This window comes from Otolemur garnettii, unplaced genomic scaffold (genome assembly GCF_000181295.1).
Source record: "Otolemur garnettii isolate 467f Iridium unplaced genomic scaffold, OtoGar3 scaffold00007, whole genome shotgun sequence".
Lineage (NCBI taxonomy): Eukaryota > Metazoa > Chordata > Mammalia > Primates > Galagidae > Otolemur > Otolemur garnettii.
Genome location: NW_003852402.1, coordinates 33,608,675 through 33,630,050, shown reverse-complemented (window position 1 = coordinate 33,630,050; position 21,376 = coordinate 33,608,675). Strand labels below are relative to the sequence as shown.

Sequence of the window (21,376 nt, the reverse complement as noted above, 5' to 3'; positions counted from 1 at the left end):
ATTTTATCTGACATTAGAAGTTTTTGTTATTAACTTCAATTTCCAGTTTATAGCAAAATAGATTGAAAGCATCTACTGGCTTTAAGTAAAATGATGATGGTGGTGGTGGTGAGGAGGATGATGACAGTAATAACAGTAATTAAGCAAAATAACAATAGAAATGGTTACATTATCCTTTTATAATTTCCCACAAATTTATTACAAAAAAAAAAAAACTGTAGTCAAGTTTAGTAGTTTATTAGTTAATTGTACTTCAGTTTAAACTCAATAACGGAAGACACTTCAGTGGGTTTGGCACCAAAAACTGCTTCAAAGGGACATTGGGGAATAGAGATAGGCCAAGAATCCCTTTTCCTCCATGTATCTTTTAAACCAAAATTGGGAATTTTTGAAAAGAGGTTAAGATGTACTTTGTGCCTTGATAATATTCCTATGATAATGTGAGAAAGGAAAAGAAAACATTTGTAAGGAGGAAGAGTTAGATGACTGAACACACTGAGATCTCAATTCTAATCAAAGTGCATAATTTGCTAATGTTTCTGGGCAACTCAGAGCTATGTATTTATGGACAATAAAAATGTTTTCTCTTCTTAACAGTACAGCAGCTGTGGTGATCCAGTCATACTGGCGTGGTTACACTGCGCGCAGAAACAGTCCTTTCTCCACAAGGCTACACACTACCGCAAAAGGACCCCTGCCAAATCTGTGCGTGACGAATCAGACTGTTTTAAAGAAATTAAAAAGAGATAATGTTGTGACTATCCAAGACCAGAGAGAGAAGTCTGCTATTCTTATTCAGGTTATTTTCAATCTTTTGGTAACACGGTTAGTCATATAAGATGTGTTAGTCATTTTCGTGGGTTATTCTATATTAAAAAATCCCCCAAATCTCAGTTACTTACAAATACCTGCACTTATTTCTTACTCATATGACTCATTAGCTGCTATTTGACTGTGGCTCTGTTTAACATTTACAGTGAAAGAATAGTCCTTAAGTCAGAAATACTGTTTTAATGAATGAGTATCAAGATGAACCACACAACCATATTTAAACATTGTCATCGAATGTATCATTTGTTGCCTCTACTAACATTTTACTGGCCAAAACAAGCATTACTTGGCCTAATTAATAGCTGTTTCTAGAAGTATGTCCAAAGATCTACCAAAATAATTGCAAAGTCCTTAAAATATGATTTTGTTTAAAAATTTTAAAAGCAAGTAATTAATAGACTTCATTCAACCTCATCAAACTAGATTTCAGAAGGAAATTCAAATGAATCACATTCATGTTTGTATGAATTCACTCATCATTTTTGTTTTAGAACCTATGATTTGTCAGGTACTGTTGTAGACTCAGGAAATAAAACTTCAAATAAAACAGATAAGGTTCGTGCCCTGATGGAGTTCGCATTCTGGTGGAAAAGACAAAGAAAGACTAAATAAATACATAAAATAAGGTCTGTAGAAATTTGTGGTATTATACCTGAATGAATGATAGTAATTAACCAATTCGTTCAGCAAATATTGACACAAACATCTGATGAAATTACATTATGTTGGAAAATGCAGCTAATAAATATGTTAGATATGAGTCCTAATGGAAAATATATAAATCAGAAAAATTGGTATGGTAATATCAAAGAGACATTATCATTTTAGATAGGAGAGATGTGGAAAACCAGAAAAAGTGACACTAGAATGAGAGACCAAGGCACTGGATATCTGGGGGAAGAATATTCCAGACCAAGTAATATCAAATCCGAATTCCCTGATTCAGTAACACATCTAGAGTCCATAAGGAGTAGAAAGAAGCCAGCTTGACGGGACAGTGATGAAGGGGGTAAGAGTAGGACAGATGATAGATCATTGCAAAGACTTTGGCTTTCATTCCTAATCAACATTGGAGTAATTCGGATGGTGGACTACATGGTCAAGTTTACTTTATGTTGCAGTTATACTGTGGAGTGCTGGGGCAGAAGCAGCAGAATCAGTTAGGAGGCCCCTTCCAAATAGTGGTAGCGTGGCGGAGGATATTTGCTGTGTTGGTGACAAGAAGATCACATTCCAGAATGTTGATTTATCTTCAGCGTACGTATATGTACCATGGAGGCAGAGCTGACGATGGTAGTTCATGGGTATGTGGTGCATGAGAGATAGGGAAGAGTCAGGAGAGTGTCCGAAGTGTTTGGCATGTGCAACTAGAACAGTATTAAGGTTAGGAAGAAAGAGATTAACATTTCTCTCAAGTTCCTACCTCTTACTATTAAAATTAGAGTTTTCAAGAGAATTAACTCTGCTATCCTTGTAATGAATATATCCACTATTTCATTTTACCTAATTTGTCTTTACCACACTAGTCCTGAGAACATTGCATAGACAAAGCTGTTACAGCTGCCTGAGAGTGATGGGACTGAGGAGAGGACAATTGATTCAAGGAAATTCTGAGGAAAAAAAACAAAAGGTTCTATCTGCAAACCTTATTCTGCTACATAAGGAATGTAGATGCCATACATTCCAAACTCCCTCCTGTCATTATTGGATAAGCAATATATTTTTTTGGCATTGATAATAAATGACTATTCCATTTTTGCTACATTCCTCCCTTAAATAACAAGTCCATCACCTATGAAACCGTCTGGTTCAGTGACTGATAATCTCTACTGGATGTCCATTGGTTGACTTTTTTTATCTACAACAAAATAAAGCAAAATTCAGCTATTCTTTGTAACTTGGAACAAATTTCTTTTGTGTTACATCATAATATTTAGTATCATTGAAATGAACTCAGCTTCATTTTCGCCTCTTCTGGGGGCAATCAGCCAGTTTATTAAAAAATTAACCTTAAAATAGGAATTATAGACTGGGAGAAGAACATGATAGAGAAGGAAGAGCCTGGGCTTTAGAAGTATTAAAATGAATATTTCATGAAGGATGTGCTGGAGACTTCTCTCTACTTGCTAAAACCCATGGTATTCTCTTCTTCCTGGCATAAAGCCAGGCTAGCTCTTTCAGATTCCCTTCTGGTTTATTGTGGCCCCCTTTCTGAGTGCTAGTCAACAGAATGTGAGTGGAAGGTGTGTGTACCATTCCTCTTCTATAAAACCTCCCACAGATGTGTCTTATTATTCTTTTCCCTTTCTGGTTGGCTGCAATGAAGATAACTATGAGAGCATACTTGTTGAAGAGTTTGCAAACTCTGGATACTTGAATTGTTTCTTGTTAAAGCACTGACACATTGACTTGTTTACTCTCTAAGTGTTTGTTTTGTTATCAAGAAATAAACTATGGTTTTTGATAGATCTACACATTACAGCACTTGCTTCATCTCACCATAAAGTGAGGTATACAGGGTACACATTGAGAAATAGAAATCCATGCTCAATGTAAATATGTGAGGGAATGAAAGTTATGGTATAAAAAATAGTGACAGTAAAAGAACATAAGATTTAATGTTACTAGAATAATAATAATTTACAATGCAACCAGGTGACAATAAGAAATACAATATTAAGAGAATATAAGAGTAACATGGTCAGAGATGTGTGAAATTTTAACAGGGAACAAGAATATAATTTGTTTGGGGAAAAGAGAAAAGCTGATGGTAGTTGGAGGGAAAAACAAGATGTCAAGATAGGTCCATTGAGATAGAATTCAGTCTAGAAAATTGATTTGAATGTGTGAGAAAAATAAAAGATAATCATAGCTGAACTACTGGGAGAAAAATTGTGACTTTGGCAAATTAGTAAATTAGAAGAATAATCTGGACATTACATACCAACACATATTCATTACTATTATTTCTGATAAACTGAGTAGAAAAGGATGGGACTTGCGTTCCTGATTCTAAGCAGATTCACAAGGGAGATATCTGTATTTGTCATAGCAGAAAAACACACTGTGTATTATAGTCTAGAACAGCTGTTCTCAACCTTCCTAATGCCGCAACGCTTTAATATAGTTCCTCATGTTGTGGTGACCCCCAACCATAAAATTACTTTCGTTGCTGTATTTGTACAAGGTGTATGTGACGGGTTGGTACGATGAGGTCATCATGCCAGGTACTCGTATATGGGCGTATCTGCATGTAGGCAGACAGCCTGGAGACAGAAAAAGGAGTGATGTCTCAGTTTCTGAGACCATTGGAAAACACATAGGGGTCATGACCTAGAGGTTGAGAACTGCTGGTCTAGAACATTTCAGAAGTCCTAGCCCTGATGATTTGGGCTGGATCCATTGTGAGCCACAGTAAATCAATGTTTTTGCTCATTATCACTGAAGACCTGGACAAACCTTGCCCGTTCTGGCCTCTTTTCACTAGGTTTACATCTTATCTTGATATCTTGTCATTATTGGGTTGATATAAGGGGAGGGGTAGGTAAGGATGAGATCATATTGCCTTTGACAAAAGAGAACCAAAGGAAAGAGATCATTTCTCCCTTATTCTTAGAACCTTGCCGTATTCTTAGAACCTTGCCAGAACAGGGTCAGGAAGGAAGGTATATGAAGGCTACCTCCCGGGGGAAGGAGTCCCCTGCCCATTTACTATGTTAGAGAGAAGGCATTCTGAAAGAAAGCAAGTAATCAAAAGAGAGTAAACACCAAGATAAGGAACTCTAAAATGAGAAGACGTTTGAAAAATCTTAAAGAGGTACTAATAAAAGGAAGATAGTATGTTTATCTCTTAGGTAGCTAGCATTCACTAGTCATCCTGATCACATGGCATACCTTGGTCTACAATCGCAACCTAATTTTATAGGAGAAAGTGGTCATGAATAGAGCAAAGAGCTGATGGTATTCTCCATAATGAGTAAGTGAAAAAGAGAAAAGGCCAGTTTCTTTTTTTTTTTTTGACTTTTTTAAAAATTAAATGATAGCTGTGTACATTAATGCAATCATGGGGTACAGTGTGGTGTTTTCATATACAATTTGAAAAATTTTCATCAAACTGGTTAACATAGCCTTTATGTCATTTTCTTAGTTATTGTGTTAAGACATTTGTATTCTACTTTTAGAAAGATTCACTTATACCTTTGTAAGGATAAACCATAGAGGTGATCCCTCCAATCACCCTCCCTCCACCCATCCCTCCTCCCTCCTCCCCCCCATATTCTTAAGCTATAATTAGGTTATAGTTTTTATATGAAAGCTATAAATTAGGAATACTATGCAGCCATAAAGAAAAGGCCACTTTCTTAAGACATGCTTTCAGTCTAGTCCCTCTACACAAAATGTCTTCTCTTCTGTGTGTGCCATTTGAAAGTGTTAATGTTCTTGGCTCATACTGACCTCCTTACTCCTTAGATTAGAAGACCCTAAAACTTTCTTGAGAAGTTAGAATTTGTTCATAGGAAGGTATAAAACAGAGGAATATTATCTATATTGAAATTTATTTTTAGGGGCAAAAATGTTTAAAATTTAGTCAACTGTATGTTTTTAATTTTATATATTTTTAAATATCACGTATTGTTATTAGAAAATGTTAGAAATATGGAGGCAAGGAAATTGGGGGAAATAATATTTAACAAGTGCTTATGTGACAATCATGTGCCTACTACATGATTTATGTATGTAAATTTTCTAATGTATATGACAGTCGTATATAATTTTTATCTTTTCGATTTTATAAATGATTTTTATGGTTAAAAGTAGTGCTAGCAATCACAATTTGAGTTATAATTTTGTAGGTTAGGTAAAAATAAAGACTTTATCAGTAAAAAGCAGAAAAACATAGTTTAGGCAGTAGATTAGAAAGTGCTGCCCCTTTTTGACACCCAAACCTACCACATGCTTTTCTGGAAATGAGATCTCAGTATGTAAATGGAATCTGAAGGCTGCCACATGTGTAAGTGCAAATGAGTTGTAATTCTTCTTTGATAGTGTCCTAGCATATTCCTTTCTTCAGTGGTAAGGCCATCTTGGGGGAAACTAGCATGGGCCTAATGGGTAGATGGTAACGTTTGGTTGAAAGAAATTGTTTCCATGTGAAGAAAGTGGGATCAGGGTGTGGACTAGAATACAGAGAAAATTCGAGAAAGAGTTTGAAAAAAGATATGTTTCAACTTTTGAAAAGGAAAATTAAATTTTGAGGTCAGACGTGTTGGGTGGGTAAAGGAGTGAAGTTACAGGAAACAAGGCTTCTTGGTGGGGCCAACCCCACCCAGGAAATAGGATAGATGACTATACCTATTTCTGGAGGCCTGGGGTTCTCACAGCTTTGGGGAAGAAGGAAAGCTACATTGAAAACCTATTTATCACAGAATGGTAAAATAAATCTCCCCTGTACTATCTCAGAGAAAGGAGTCTATTGATGAGAATGATCCAAAGACTGGATTAACCAGCTGTGAAAAGCCCATAGCTCTACACAGTGACACACAGTGGTGAGAATGGGGCACTATGTGTCTGCCTTTATCTGCACCTTACAGCTCCTACCCAGGACTTTAGTCTGGAAATGTTGTTGGCAAAGGAGACCATAGCACAGCTCTGATTTATCTGAGTACTGCAAGACTAGTGAGAGCCCGAATGAGAGTGCAAGGATGCATGGAAGAAAGAACTTGTGGGCCACTGGAAAAATCTTGCTCCTCTGATTTTGAACCAGAGGAAATGCATAAGGAATATAATTTAGGCTATTAATTTTTCCATGAAAATTTTACCCTTAGGTTGGTGGCCCATAGGATTCCTTGTGCATATGTATTCAAATGTTAACTGTACAGTGCATGGTTCTAGGCATAACTACCTAAAATAGCAATCCCTCCCTAGTGTTCCCTCTCCTCGGTCACCAATTTATTTTTGTCTATAGAATTTATATATCATGGAATATATTTTCCTTCTCTATTTTGTTTATTTTCAATCTCTACCCCATTAGAATGGAAAGTCTGTGTGCAGAGATTTTTGTCTCTTTTAGCCACTGTTCTATCTTCTGTGAATAGCATGTAATAGACATTCAATACATTTCAAAACCATGCTACTTATTTGCTGCCCCAGGTTGGTGTATGATGGGCACATGGCAGAATGCTGTTCCTTTGCATCAGGAATAGTGATCATTCTACATAGTCATCATGGTTGGAAATTATGCATAACAACCAGTAAAAGCAGCTTGATAGGTCATCATCCGTGAATTTCTAAGCATTATATTACAGAATATTTCAAACATACAGAAAAGCTGCAAATAACCATGGACTCACCTTCACCATGGGTTAAACTACTGGCCAATGTTGACTGTTACAACTAATTCATGTCTCCTCTTCATCACTGCATTATTTTTCAAGTCATTCCTTTCCTTCATAAATATTTTGGTATGAATGTCCGTAAGACGTATTACTTTAAATATAGCAACACTGCTATCTCAAAAATGGCCATTGCTTTTCAATATTACCAAATATCATCAGTATTCAAATATCCTCTCCCATTTTGTAAATGTTTCCTGATTTTTCTTAATCAAAATACAAACATGGTCATTCATTTGCTTTGGTTTGTCTGTTACTTAACACCTACAGTAGTTGGCACCCCCCTTATTTTCATGCAGTTTATTTGAAGAAACCAGGTCGTTTTTCTTGTACTATTTCTATTTTCTGGATTTTCCAGCTACATCCTCATGACATTCTGTTATATGATTCTTGTCCTCTTGTTTTCTATAAATTGACAATAAGATCTAATTCAGTCTAAGTTGGATCTCATTCAGGTTTTGTTTTTTATAAAGAATATTTCATGGGTGGTGGTGTATTCCACTGATGAGGTACACAGTGCTGGTGACTCGCTTTTGGAAGTATCAGTGCTCATTGATTAATATCACCTAGTTCAGTTGTGTTATTAATACCTTGCAAAATGGTGATACTTTAAATCTATTATTCTTATTCATTAACTAAAATATATCTATAAAGAAAAGCTTTGTCAGATCAACTCTTTAGTTACCTTGAGGAGTGGTTCATAGTGGAAAGACAAATTAAATGCTTGGTTTTTTTTTTTTTTGATAGTTTTTAGATTAATGAGGTCTCCTATTGTCCTTCAGAGGTCACTATGATGTGTACTATCGTAATAAATGTATAAATATTTAAAATATATGATTAATTTCATTACAGTTATCATTCTTTTTGCTCCTGCAAATTGTCCCTATATGGCAGTGTTAGTCTAAGTTAGCTTTTTTGACACAATCCAGTAGTCTTTAAAACTGTTCTTGCTTTCTAATGTACCCTGATGTTCCACATTCATTATACATACATTTTTGTTCATGGCCTGGAATCAGTCACTTCTCTAAAGATCCTTTGTTCCTTTAATGGGAATGATATATAGAGACCCTTATCTGGATTTTAGGAGTGTTTTTTGCTACTGGCATAGTCATTATTTTTGCATTTTTTTTCCAATGCAAAATTTCTTAGCTTTCAAATATATATTTTTTTAAGAAAAAAATATATCATGGGTGCATACCAGTATTTTGGAATTAGTTTAAGACTATATGAATTTTACTTATGGTTGTATGTTTGCATGTGTGTTTTTTAATAGAAAATCCTGGTTTTAATGACTTTACATAATTGCTTTATTTCCTACTCTCTCACTTCCTCAACACTTCTGCTCTGTGTGTGTGGGGGGGGCGTGTGTGTAGGTGGGTGTAAACACACACACATATATATACAATGTAAATAAACAAGGACCACACAAATGAGGAAAATACAGGCTGTTGATTCAGAACATGTTGTAACAAGGACATCAGCCATTATCACTTGTCTAGGGCATAGACTGAAAGATAGAAGGGTGTGGGAAAAGATTATAGTGGAAAAAAAAGAGGAAACTTAAGGTATGCTCTGATTGGAGGTTGTTGGTATAAGGAATGTAGGTAAGAAGAGCCTAGAAATATCATATGTTACTGGTTTAGGAGGCATATTCCATTTTCTCTGATTGGTCCTGAGTTAGAGTTAAAGCAAAAACAAGGAAGGTAGGTAATTGCTCAAGTCTTATCGACTCTTGGCTAATTGCTATGGAGTTATTTTAGATTCTTTTCTATTGATGAGATGGTTTGGCTTTGTAGACTGACTGAGGTAGAGGACATGGGTGACTTTTTTGTTATATATGGTTTGGTCATTTTTTTATATTTCACTTTTCTATATATATTTTTCAGAATGTATAAATTCTAGTATTATTACTATCAATGTGATTGCTGCAAACAGTTTTCAGGCATCTTTTGTAGTCAAATTGGCCTTTCAACTACATTTCAAATAGGTAAAGTAGAATAAATGTATTTTAACTAAATGAAAAATAATTTGTGTGCTTATCCCAAAGCAGGAAACATATTTTTATATATTTTAGTTATTTCCTTTGATTTGATATGTATTTAACCTTGCTTTTCAATTGGTTCAATATGTATATAATGCCAAAGTGAAACCCAATCAAGGTAGATTTAGCAATGTTTACCTTCTACAAGATGCCTTCTATCTTGTTTTTTTGCCTTTATAGGTAATTAATTTTTAAACTAAATTTATAATTTATACATTCATTTTTAAAGTAAATGACTGCATATATGCATATACTTCTCTCTCTTTATATGTATATATATATATGCAATATGTGTGTTTTTATTTACATGTAATTTTTCATAAACATTAGCATGCAAATCATGCTTATTTCTACCTTAGATTTTATGCTTAGTGTATCCTGAAGCTTATTCTCTTCCTTTATATAGAGACATTTGTTTTATAAAAGCTTCTTTCATTTAGCGTTATCATGAGGAAAGCTTTTCCTCCAGGATTATTAAGGAATATGAATGTTTTAAATTCTATTATTTTGTGAATAATTTATTAAAAACAAAATTAGTTATCTGTTATGAGCCATGATACTGTCTCGCTAATATGGCCATTTGTATTTTCCTAAGTGTGCTTTAGCTTATTTTATACATAATCATTTGAAAATTAGCAAAATTGGTTTTCCTTTGACTCTCTTTCTTCTTAGTTTAGAATGGGTCCTGGAGGAATTGTCAGATAATTGATTGGTTGACCTACATGTGCAGCTGAGGGAGTTTTAAAGATTCTTTTCTGCTTGCCACAAGGAAAGTCTCTTGAGATTCAGAACGTTAGACGCATGCAGTTGTTTAATTTATCTTGCAGTTTTAAATGTCACATAAAGTTCAAAAAACAGATTATTGAGCCATTAAACTAAAGTCTAAGATGTTTTATCTTCCTAATGGGATAACATCGAGAATCTGGTTTGGGGTTTGATCTATAACCTTGTATAACATACTTTAAATTTTTGTTTAGGCAGTTTGGAAGGGCTTTATTTTGCGAAAGAAACTGACAACAGCTCTAGAGGCTATTAAAGATGAAGAATCTGAAGAAGAATATGAAGAAATAGATTTAAAGGATTTTACATTTGATGAAGTAAGTACCAGCTACAACATATAAATACTAGTCTTGAAATGTTGTTATAATACACTATTTTGGAGCTGGGCCAGTTTCTGAGGTGTTTATCTTATTTTAAAACTAAATTACAGATTGTTTTTTCAAATAACAGTAAAGAATGTACTGACTAATCCCTAGCCCTGCAAGCTGGTACAATGTGTAATGGCAGTCGAGAATATTTACAAGAGTACCTTTGTACCCTTCAACTGGACTCACTAGAGGGTAATATCTTACTTAACCACAATTTAATGACCAAAGTTAGGGAACTGACATTGACACAAAGCTATGATCTAGTCAGCTTTATTCAACTGGCACATTGTCCTATTAATGTCTTGTTTAAAGTCTGAGATCCAATACAGGATCACAGGTTGTTTTCAGTTGTCATTTTTGTTTAACTGAAACAGTTACTCGGTTTTTCTTTGTGTTTTACAGACTTTATTCTGTGGAAGATTAGTGATAAATTATTTTGTAGAATATCTCTGAATTTGTGGTTGTTACATTAAATTCATCATGTGTTATTTTTGTCAAAAAAACAACAGAGCTGACATTACATTCTTCTTAAGGCATCAAGGCAGGAAAGTGATGGAAATTTTAATGGCGTGACATTATCCTAAACTGCATTTGGATTATATACGCAATTATAATGCATTGCCTTAACCCTTTTTGTAAGTGGATATGTAAATTGATATAACATAATGGACATATCAAACAGACCTTCTAAAGTTCTATAATTACATAATCAAAAAGTAATTATTTCAGAAAATAGCCCATGCCAAGCAAATATGAAGCACACAGCTATTCTCCTTATTTTTCTGCATCTATCTTTCTTTAATTTAATTAATTAATTAATTTACTTTTACAGACAGAGTCTCACTCTATCACCCTCGGTAGAGTGCTGTGGCATCATAGCTCACAGCAACCTCCAACTCCCGGGCTTAGGCTATTCTCTTGCCTCAGTCTCCCAAGTACCTGGGACTACAGGTGCCCACCACAATGCCTGGCTATTTTTTGTTGCAGTTTGGCTAGGGCCGGGTTTGAACCCGCCACCCTCAGCATATGGGGCCAGTGCCCTACTCACTGAGCCACAGGTGCCACCCTCTACTTATCGTTCTTAAAAGTTGATCATGTGGCTCATGCTTGTTTCTCACACTTTGAGATTCTGAGGCAGGAGAATCACTTGAGGCTGGGTGTTTGGGACCAGTCTGGGCAATATGCCTCTACAAAAACAAAACAAACTAAATTTGATTTGAGGCATATACTGATGTCATATTACATATCAGATATGGAAATGATGGCCTCGTTTACTTTTTGCAGCATTTAACTTAGGCCCATGGGTTGTAAACAGAATGTGATAGTAGGAGATAAACCTATGAAGATTCAGTAGTTCACCACAACATTGGATTTTTTTAAAGTATAGTAAACTGAAGTATACTGGGGCATCACCACCAAAGTCAAGTATGAATTATTGCTTCTTGTAGCTTCTACCACTAGGAAAGAAGTCTTAGATTCTATGGACTGCATAGTTCATGCTTTGGAATACTGTTTCTACTTTAAGAATGGCTCAGAGAAGGGAAGATCTCTATAGCAGATCCAGGCTGTGTTAACAAAAATTTCATCAAGAATAGACATTCGGTTACAAAATAATTCAAAAAGTTGTAAGGATGCATTGGTTGTCGCTAAATCAACTTATGTTCTTTTACTAAATGCCTTCTCACAATAACTAGTGTAATAATTAATTTCTAATGATTTTAATGTATTGCTATGACATTAAAATGTAAAGGCTACTACCACGTAGCCTAGCTCTAAGAGTTAAACGTAGTCTTATGTTTGTGTATGTTCATATGTAGCACATCAAGGATAATTTTGATATCACATAGTACAATGTTTTTCAAAAATTAATCAGGAGACAAAATCTATTTTTTTATATTTTCTCTATTTTTTTTCTGCAAAACTTAATTGATTGGAAATCTCCAAATTTTATTGCATTACTGATTTATGTGTTCATGAAACTTACATTAATCAAACTAAGAAGATGGAGCTGTTATAAAAGACAGAACACTATTACTCCCATCTGAATTACTTTCCTAAGTATAGTCAGGCTATACTCAAAAAGAGGCCTTTAAAATTTTAACATTATTTTTGTAACATTGGACACTGCTTTTATTGAAATTTTCTGCTAAGTACATTTCTAGAAATGTCAGGAGTGACATATGTCCTAGTTGATGTATAGATAGTATAATCATAAAATACGCAACTGTTTAACATGCTCTTTTCTCTTCTAAGATCTCAAATATTTGTTAGCATTAAACTATTTTTTCCTTAAAATTTCCTCATAAAGTCAATTATTTATTTTTAGGAAAAAATATGTTTTTATTTATATTTAATAAAATAGCTCTTGAGAAGAATTTAATCACTTTAAAAATACACTTTTATATACAAAAGATGTCCACTTCACTGTCCTTTGTAAATTTCCATCTGATGTTTTTCAAAATTACATGTAATTTACCTGATTTTAGAAGACATGAGTTAATTGAAACCTACTTACCTCAAAGGACAGAATTTTTCATAAACAAACTTTATATATGGAAAATACTATTTCCTAATGACTTGTATTAATGAAAGACCAGTTTCTGATCTTTTTAATTTGATAATATTGACTAAAATAAAATTTGCAAAGCTTTTCAGAATATCCGCATTATCAAATAAAAAAAAAAAAACATGAAGACTTTCTTCATAGTGGTTTTGCACATCTTTGGTAAGATTTATTCTTTGTTTTTGATGTTTTCTGATATTATGCATCGTAGTATATAGAAATGCAATTTATTTTTGTTTACCTTGCATTTAGCCACTTTAAGCACTACTATTTTTCATAGATGATCTTTGAAGTCTTTTATTCTGTAAACACAATCATGCCACCTGAGAATAACAAATTTTTTTTTATTTTTTTTCCAATCTTTACTATTTATTTTTCTTGCCCGAGGGTCTTGATTACTATGTCTTGTACACTGTTGAATGGTGGTGATATTAGCAAATATTCTTTCTAGTTCCTGGTCTCAGGGTGAAGCTTTCAATATTTCACTACTAAGTAAAATGTTTCCTATAGATTCCTTTTAAAAACTCTTTCTGGCTTAACAAAGTGATATTCTTTGGCATCTTACAGGGCAAGAAGATAATGATGATGCTCCTGATTCTATATGTGATTTGAATTTTATCCAATTCATTTTACTTCAACTAACATTGATTTTCAAACATTAAATCTTATGCAACCGATTTAACTATAATGTATTATCCTTTTTACTTATCACTGGATTTGATTTGCTAATAAATTGTTTAGAATTTTTGCATTTGCATTCAAGAAGTTGGGCTGGTAAATATTTTCATATGTCTGTTTGCCATTTCTGTGTTTTCACTTGAGGAAATGCCTCTGCAAATTCTTAGCTCATTTTAAATGATTAGTTTATTTGCTTGTTATTTAGTTGTTTGAGATGTGGGGTATTAACCCCTTATCAGATGTATAGGTTTGCAAATATTTTCTTCTATTCTGTAGGTCATGTCTTTCCTCTGTTCATTGTTTTCTTCACTGTACTAGAGCTTTTAATTTGATATAATCCCATTTATCTATTTTTGCCTCTGTTGTCTATATATATATATGCTTTGGGGATCATAGTCAAAAAGATAAGTGCCCAAACCACTGTGTCTTAATGTGCATGTTTCCTGTTGAGTCTCTGGTAGTTTGTTAATCATCCTTCCTACTTAATGATTTTTTTAGTCTACCTATTGAATTAACACTTTGAGTTCTTCTATTTTTAGTTTGGCAATTTCTACTTGATCAATTTTAAAATTCTGTTTAAACGTTGGAGTTTTCTATAGTTTCCTCTATTTTCTTGAACAGATTAAGTATGACATTTTCAAACTTTATCGCTTCATGCAATACCTGAGTCACCTGAAGGTTTGTTTCTACTGGCTGTTTATCTCTTGGCTTTGTAGTCAGTGGATTCTCTTTCTGGTGTGTAATCATTGACTAAGTCCGACTTCATTATAGATTTAAACATAGGTACAGATATAGATAAAGTATAAAGCCTCTAGAATATATTTGCTTTCTCTAAAGAACATTTAATTTCATTCTAGCAGGCAAAGATTGTATAGGCAGAGATGCTTCTGAGGCTGTTTTCAGCCTTGTTACAGCTGGTCTGTTTCTGGTTTCTCTTAGGATTGAACCAATCTGGTGTCTCAGCTGAAAGCCTAGGGTATTTACCAAGTTACCTTCATCTTATTTCTGATTTCTACTTCCTTCTTCACAGCACCAGGTGACAGAATAGATTTCTCCTTAGCTCGGTAGCACCCAGTTGTTGCTATTGCACTTTGCTTCTGGACATCACGTTCACACCTGCACTCGTTGAACTTGGCAGATGCATGAGGGGAAATGGTGTACATGGCTCTGGGGTCCCATCTGGCTTGTTCTTTCCTCTCTGGGATCTTGGCCTTTCATCCTAACTGCCTTGGCATCCCTGCCCTTTAATTTCTGTCCTTTCATACCAATAAAACTGCTGTAAGCAAACCTCAGGTTTATGGTTCAAATGACTTCCTTATTAATCATATTGCAAATTTCTCTGATGGAAAATGTGTAATGAGATATAGCATTCACATTGGCCTGGAATTCTACTCTAGGGGAACTTGTCTCCTAGAGTCCTGGCTACTTTAATTGCTCTTCCGTGCCTTCAGCATCTTTTTCTTTTTAAATGATGCGTGTTAGAATATTTGTAAATATTCTCAGAAGTATCTTCATTCTAATTCAAGCTGCGTCACCATCATTATTTTTGTAAATGAATATTTTAATAGTCAGTGGTCATCTTAAATATTTTAAGCAGTGTTCTTACCTCAGTGAAAAAAAGAGACAAGATTCTTGACCTCACAGGGCTGGCATTGTACTTAGAGTGACAGAGAATAACTAATTAAAAAACAGTGTACTATAGGTATTGAAAACTACTATAAACTATTGAAGATTTAGGGGTAGAGCGCAGTGTTTAATCAGATGATCAAGGGAAGGCCTCTATGAGATGTGATATTTACATAGACATGTGAAGCTCAAAATAGGAACTCAGGGTATTAAAGACACAGATAGTTTGCAATAGGTAGAGGTGATTTCTAGAGAAGAAAAATTAGAGGAAAGAATCAGAACAATAGCTGTAATTCAGTCCACTTAAGGCCTAGAATATGATGTCAAACATTTTGTATTTTATTTCTAATGTGATAGAAAGTTATTACTGGGTTTTAAATAAAGGAGTTAAATGTTATTATCTATAGGTGGAAGGCTTTGCTTACAACGTACACATTATAGTTTAGGGAGCTAGTAGTTAAAGCCAGTACCAATTAGCAAAGTATTGTTATTTTTCTTCCTTTGATCTGCTTTATTCCTTTTCTATTGCCATTATTCTATTTTAAAATCGTTTTACTTTCCTTTCATTTTGACTCTGGCAACGTTAATTACAATGTGTCTAGAAGATGCTTTGTTTGCATTGAGTTGTGCAGGGATTTTGAAACTATCTAGTTAGCATCTTAATTTCTATGTCTCTCGCAATGCTTGGAAAATTCTCCACCTGATATCATGTCCTAAAGTGAAGATTTCATGCTTTTAGCACTCCATTCTCCTCCTTCAGGAATCTCTGTGGTTTGTAAATTTTCATGTTTGGTATAGTCCCACATCTCTGTCCATGACAGTTCTGCCTCTACTCTCTTCTTTTCTGCCTCTTTTAATGTTTGGGTTTGTTTAAAAGTCTTGTCTTTGATTTCTTCTCTGTGTTCTACTCCATTGCTGAAGTTCTCTACTGTGTTTTGAAACTCCTGGAATTCCTCTTTCAATTCCTTTCCTAATTATGACATTGCCTTTAATTTCACTGATTTCTTGAGATAGTTTCTGGACTTCTTTTTGGACTTTTCTTTTTCCATCTTCTACTCAATTCCATTTATCTTGGTTGTCATCCATATTCTAAATTTTGTTATTGTCGTTTCAAAAATTTCTCTATGGATGACATTTCAGTTGTATCTCCCTGGAAATCTCTTGGGGGAGCTGATCTGCTCAGACTTTTCATGTTTCCAGGGTTCTTCTGCTGATTCCTACCATGTATATTTTCACTTTCACTTTATTTATTTATTTATTACACTTTTTAAAAATTTATTATACTTTTTAAGTTGGAATGTTAGATTGTCCCTAAATTATTTTTAAGAAATAACCTGCTTAGAGGCCATTAGGTGGCACCCAGGAGACCTGTTTAGAAACTAAAACTGTCAGGCTGGAACCAGATCTAGAGGTGCCAGGATATGGAACTCATCACTCCCATTCTCCACAAGCATGTGAAATGCTGCTTACATCTGTGACCCAGCACACAGTCTCCCAAAGCTCCCTCTCAAAGCCCTAGAGTCTGAGGTTTCCAAAAATCAGCCTTGCTATCTCCAGGTTGGAGCTGGGGGCAGGATCCCCAGGCGATCCACAGAGAACTCAAACCAATCAACAAGAACAGAGCAAACAATCCCTTGTATAAGTGAGCAAGGGATATGAACAGAACCTTCTCTGAAGAAGACAGATCCATGCCCAACAAACACATAAAAATATGCTCATTGTCCCTAATCGTCAGAGCAATGCAAATCAAAACCACCCTGAGATACCACCTAACCCCAGTGAGAATAGTCCACATCACAAAATTCCAAAGCGACAGATAGGTGCTGGCATGATATAGAGAGAAGGAAACACTTTCATACTGTTGGTGAGACTGCAAACTAATACAGCCCCTATGGAAAGAAGTATGCAGAATCCTCAAAAGCTGAAAGTGTATTTTCCATTCGATCCTGCAATCCCTTTACTAGGTATATACCCAGAAGGAAAAAAAAAATCATTTTTCATGAAGACATTTGCACTGAAATGTTTATTGCAGCTAAATTGACAATCACCAAGACATGGAATCAGCCCAAGTGACCATCAAGTCATGTATGGATTAATAAACTATGGTATGTGTACATCATGGATTACTATTCAGCCATAAAAAGATGGAGATGTAAGGACAGTCTGGATGGAGCTGAAGGACATTCTTCTTACTGAAGTATCACAAGAATGGAAAATCAACTAAAAGATGTACTCAGTTCTAATATGAAGCCAGTAGATAAATAACTACACCCCTCACATGAGAGAAAAAGACAATTACATTCAAGTGGAGGGAGGAGGAGGTGGGAATTGGTAAAGTCTCACTAACAGGCGCAAAATAAGGCTCTACAGCACACACCCTGGGAGAAGGGTTCAACTAAACTTGGCTCTACAGCACACAGTTGAGCCTGGGAGAAGGGTTCAACTAAACTTGAACTATATCCAGCTAGACCCAAAAGACACTGACAATGTAACCTAATCATCTGTACCCTAATCTTAATGTGAAATAAAAAATTAAAAAATAGAAAAAAATTTTTTAAATTATCTTACAGGAGGGCACCTGTGGCTCAAGGAGTAGAGGCCAGGCCTCATATACTGGAGGTGGTGGGTTCAAACCCGCCCCAGGCAAAAACTGCAAAAAAAAAAAAATCATCTTGCAACTTCATAGAACATAATCAAATTACCAAATCATCCCTGTATTTTTTATTCCTCTCTCTCACGTGTTCTACAAACAGGTAAATATAAAACTTATCTAATCAGGAATTCATTTACCTCTTTAAGTAGTGAAAATTGGTGTCTTTTAGATTGAGCCTGATGGATTTCTAAGGCAAGTCTTCATGTAAGTATATAAAATGTATTCAGATTTGCTGTTTCCCTTCCAACCAACAGGCACCAGTGTTTGGTGTCGGGATAGCTAAACACACAGAAGTAACACGGTCCCCAGTTTAGGGGATGCCAGAAATATATTTGGAAATTTTTCAGTGAATTATATTTTTTATGAGGAAACACATAAAATTATCTTGATAAATTAGCCAGAATCCAAAAGCCTACATCAATCTGCCATGAACTTTTTCATTATAATGATTTCTTCTCTCTTTGAAATGTGATTTTCTCTTTTTTCCTTTCTTTTTTCTTTTTTTTTCTTTTTTTTTTTTTTTTTGCAGTTTTTTTGGCCGGGGCTGGGATTGAACCTGCCACCTCCAGCATATGGGGCCAGCGCCCTACTCCTTTGAGCCACAGGCACCGCCCTAAAATGTGATTTTCTTTAACAAATGGTTAGCCATGGAGACACTGAGAACCAGCATTCATTTTGCTTTAGTTTTATTTATTAATTTGTTGAATTCTGAGATTTTATCCTGCATGCAGTCTAACAAGTTAGGCTGCCACACTTTCAGGATGCTGTCGATGAAATGAAACAGACAGGTCAGAGATGAAAGCACTGACCTCTTGTCGCAACAGGCAACAGGAGCTTCAAGTTCTAATGCTTTGACACCAAGTTCCAGAGGGCAGTATCTGAAGTGTTCCTGTCTAGTAATCTCTCGCACAGGAAATCACGTATCTTGTAAAGAGCTGTTAGCAACTCTTCTCATCTTATGCTCCAAGGAAAGTGTATCTTTACCACACTGGACAATAAACAATCATTTTCTCCTCTACCCCAGAGAGAAACACAGAATCTGACTTACTAGTCTGTTAGCCATATGAAAATCTTTGAGAGGGCATGCTAAACAAAAGTTGTCATAATTCATGCAAAAATCTGAGAGCCATGGAGAATTGTCTTTTGACAATATCCGTCCCTTGTTTCCATAGGGCAAATTTTCTTAGAAGTAGAAGACTACTCCGGTGGCCACTCCAAATAATCTGACTAGCCAGAGACAAAATCCATTAGCTACGCATCATGATGCATTTCATTACTGTTACTGTCAATAGTCCAGGGGGATTTCTCCTTAAATTTTTGTTCTGATCTTCCCACCAGGCTTGAAGTTTTATTTAATTCAGATATTGCTATTATACAGTTTCATTGTTCCTCAAGTAGCAAGTATGAGGCCATTCTGCCATCCGAAAGCTCCCTGGCCGGTGAGCTGAAGTTGACCTGAATGCTTTCCAAGGTCATAGTGGTGTTTTCTTAGGCACTTAAAGGTATCTTATGATCATGACACCCTTCAAGTGCTATCTGCCACCCCCTGGGAGTACTCAGAATGAGAGTGAAGAGAACATCCAGAGGTGTTTTATAAGAGAGGTGCAGGATCTGGGGCCACCCCTACTGTCATGATAGCCTTCTCGGTAAAGTTAGAGAAACTACTATCAAATTTTGGTTAAAGCTTCCTAGAAGGGGACAGACCCAGGAGTAAATTAAATTTATGGTTTAATTTAACTTAAAATTAAATTAAGCTTGGAGAGCTGCACATTCCCCATATGGAGTGATGCTTCAGGGACAGTTTAAAGGGCAAAAGACCACTTTTTCCAGGATCTAAGTTGTTCCTTTCAAAAGTATGGGGTGGTTCTCCATCCACGCCTTCAAAGTTAGGGTGTCCTATTTAAGTAACTATAACTTCACTGTTTTTCTAATTATTCTCTATTCAGAGCTATACCCTTCATCTGGAAAATTCAGGAGCAAAGAACAAGTGCAGTTTTATAAATCTTAACTGAGATTAATTTGAGTACTCCATTCTCTTTTGGAGAGGCTGTCCTCTGAGAGTGCGCCATCATGCTGGTTTATACTTGTTAGAAAAGAGAAATATACTGCCCAGGAATGGTCAGTATAAAATCTTGAGTTGTCAAAATGGGTCTGTATTACCCTCTATGAGCTATTTTTTCTAATCATTCCTACAAAGTGGCTGCATGAATATGATCCCTTTCTGGAAAGAACCACATTCATTGATCAAACTGCCTTATCAAGGTGTGTGGACAGAAGGAGGTGATAGAGATAGAGTCACATTATCAGTAAACTGATGAATAGCTCTTGTGATAAAAGGCACAGAACTGTCAGACTAAAATAGTCTATGCAACTAATCTGAAGGGTAAAATTGTATGGCCAAAGTCAGCTGATCAATAACTTCAAAGGTGTCAACAGTGGTAAGGGCTTGAAGTTGTAATCTAATCAGCTTTCCAGAAGCAGGCAGAGACCAAAATCTATGAGATAGAACCTCTTCTCCTGTCAGACAAATTGGTCCATTTTTCAGGAGTGGCAAGTTTGGTGTGCGTTGGTAACCTCAGCATCAAAAACAGAGTCAGGCCCCATCAGGGATTTTATTCCAGTTTTTTTCATGAGAGAATGTGCCCTTACCATGAGCGTCTGTAGGAATAACCCTGGCAGTTCTATAAGCAGCTATGATTTGTTTCCCCAATATGAGGGCCCACAGCAGAGCTCCCTTAGTCTCCCAATCTATAGTTTTCCACATAGAAAACCAAACTGTTATATATATTTTTGTCCTTTCCCATTATTTTTGATTTTATTAAATTGTTTGGTATTTATTGAGGGTACAATTAGGTTACACCGATTGCAGTTGTTAGGTAAAGTCTCTCTTGTAATTGTGTCCCACTCCCAAGAAGTGTACCATACACTGTGACCGTATCCCCCTCCCTCCTCCACTCTCCCCCATCTCTCATTCCTCTACCCTTCACCTTATATTAGCTCATCTACTGCCCTCATATTAGAATTGAGTACATTGGATTCTTGCTTTCTCTGTTCTTGTGATGCTTTACTAAGAACGTGGTCCACCTCCATCCAGGTTAATACAAAAGATGTAAAGTCTCCATCGTTTTAGTGGCTGAATAGTATTTCATGGTATACATATATCACAGACTGTTAATTTATTCCTGGGTTGGTGGCATTTAAGTTGTTTCCACAATTTGGCAATTGTTTATTGAGCTTCAATAAACAATCTAGTGCAAATGTCCTTAATCATAAAAGGATTTTTCTTTCTTCTGGGTAGAAGCCTAGTAATGGGATTGCAGGATCAAATGGGAGGTCTAATTTGAGTTCTTTGAGGATTCTCCATACTTCCTTCCAAAAAGGTTGTATTATCTTGCAGTCCCATCAGCAATGTAAAGTGTTTCCTTCTCTTCACATCCACGCCAG

General features: G+C 35.5%; 1 protein-coding gene across 1 annotated transcript in view; it reads left to right on the top strand.

Moving 5' to 3' along the window:
* LRRIQ1 (leucine rich repeats and IQ motif containing 1) overlaps positions 1-21,376 on the top strand; it is a 177,551-nt gene that overhangs the window by 71,666 nt on the left and 84,509 nt on the right. Inside the window, exons 16-17 of the mRNA XM_003783489.2 lie at positions 598-799; positions 10,242-10,361. Coding sequence (XP_003783537.2) covers positions 598-799; positions 10,242-10,361 — 322 coding nt within the window. The remainder of the gene's footprint in view (positions 1-597; positions 800-10,241; positions 10,362-21,376) is intronic.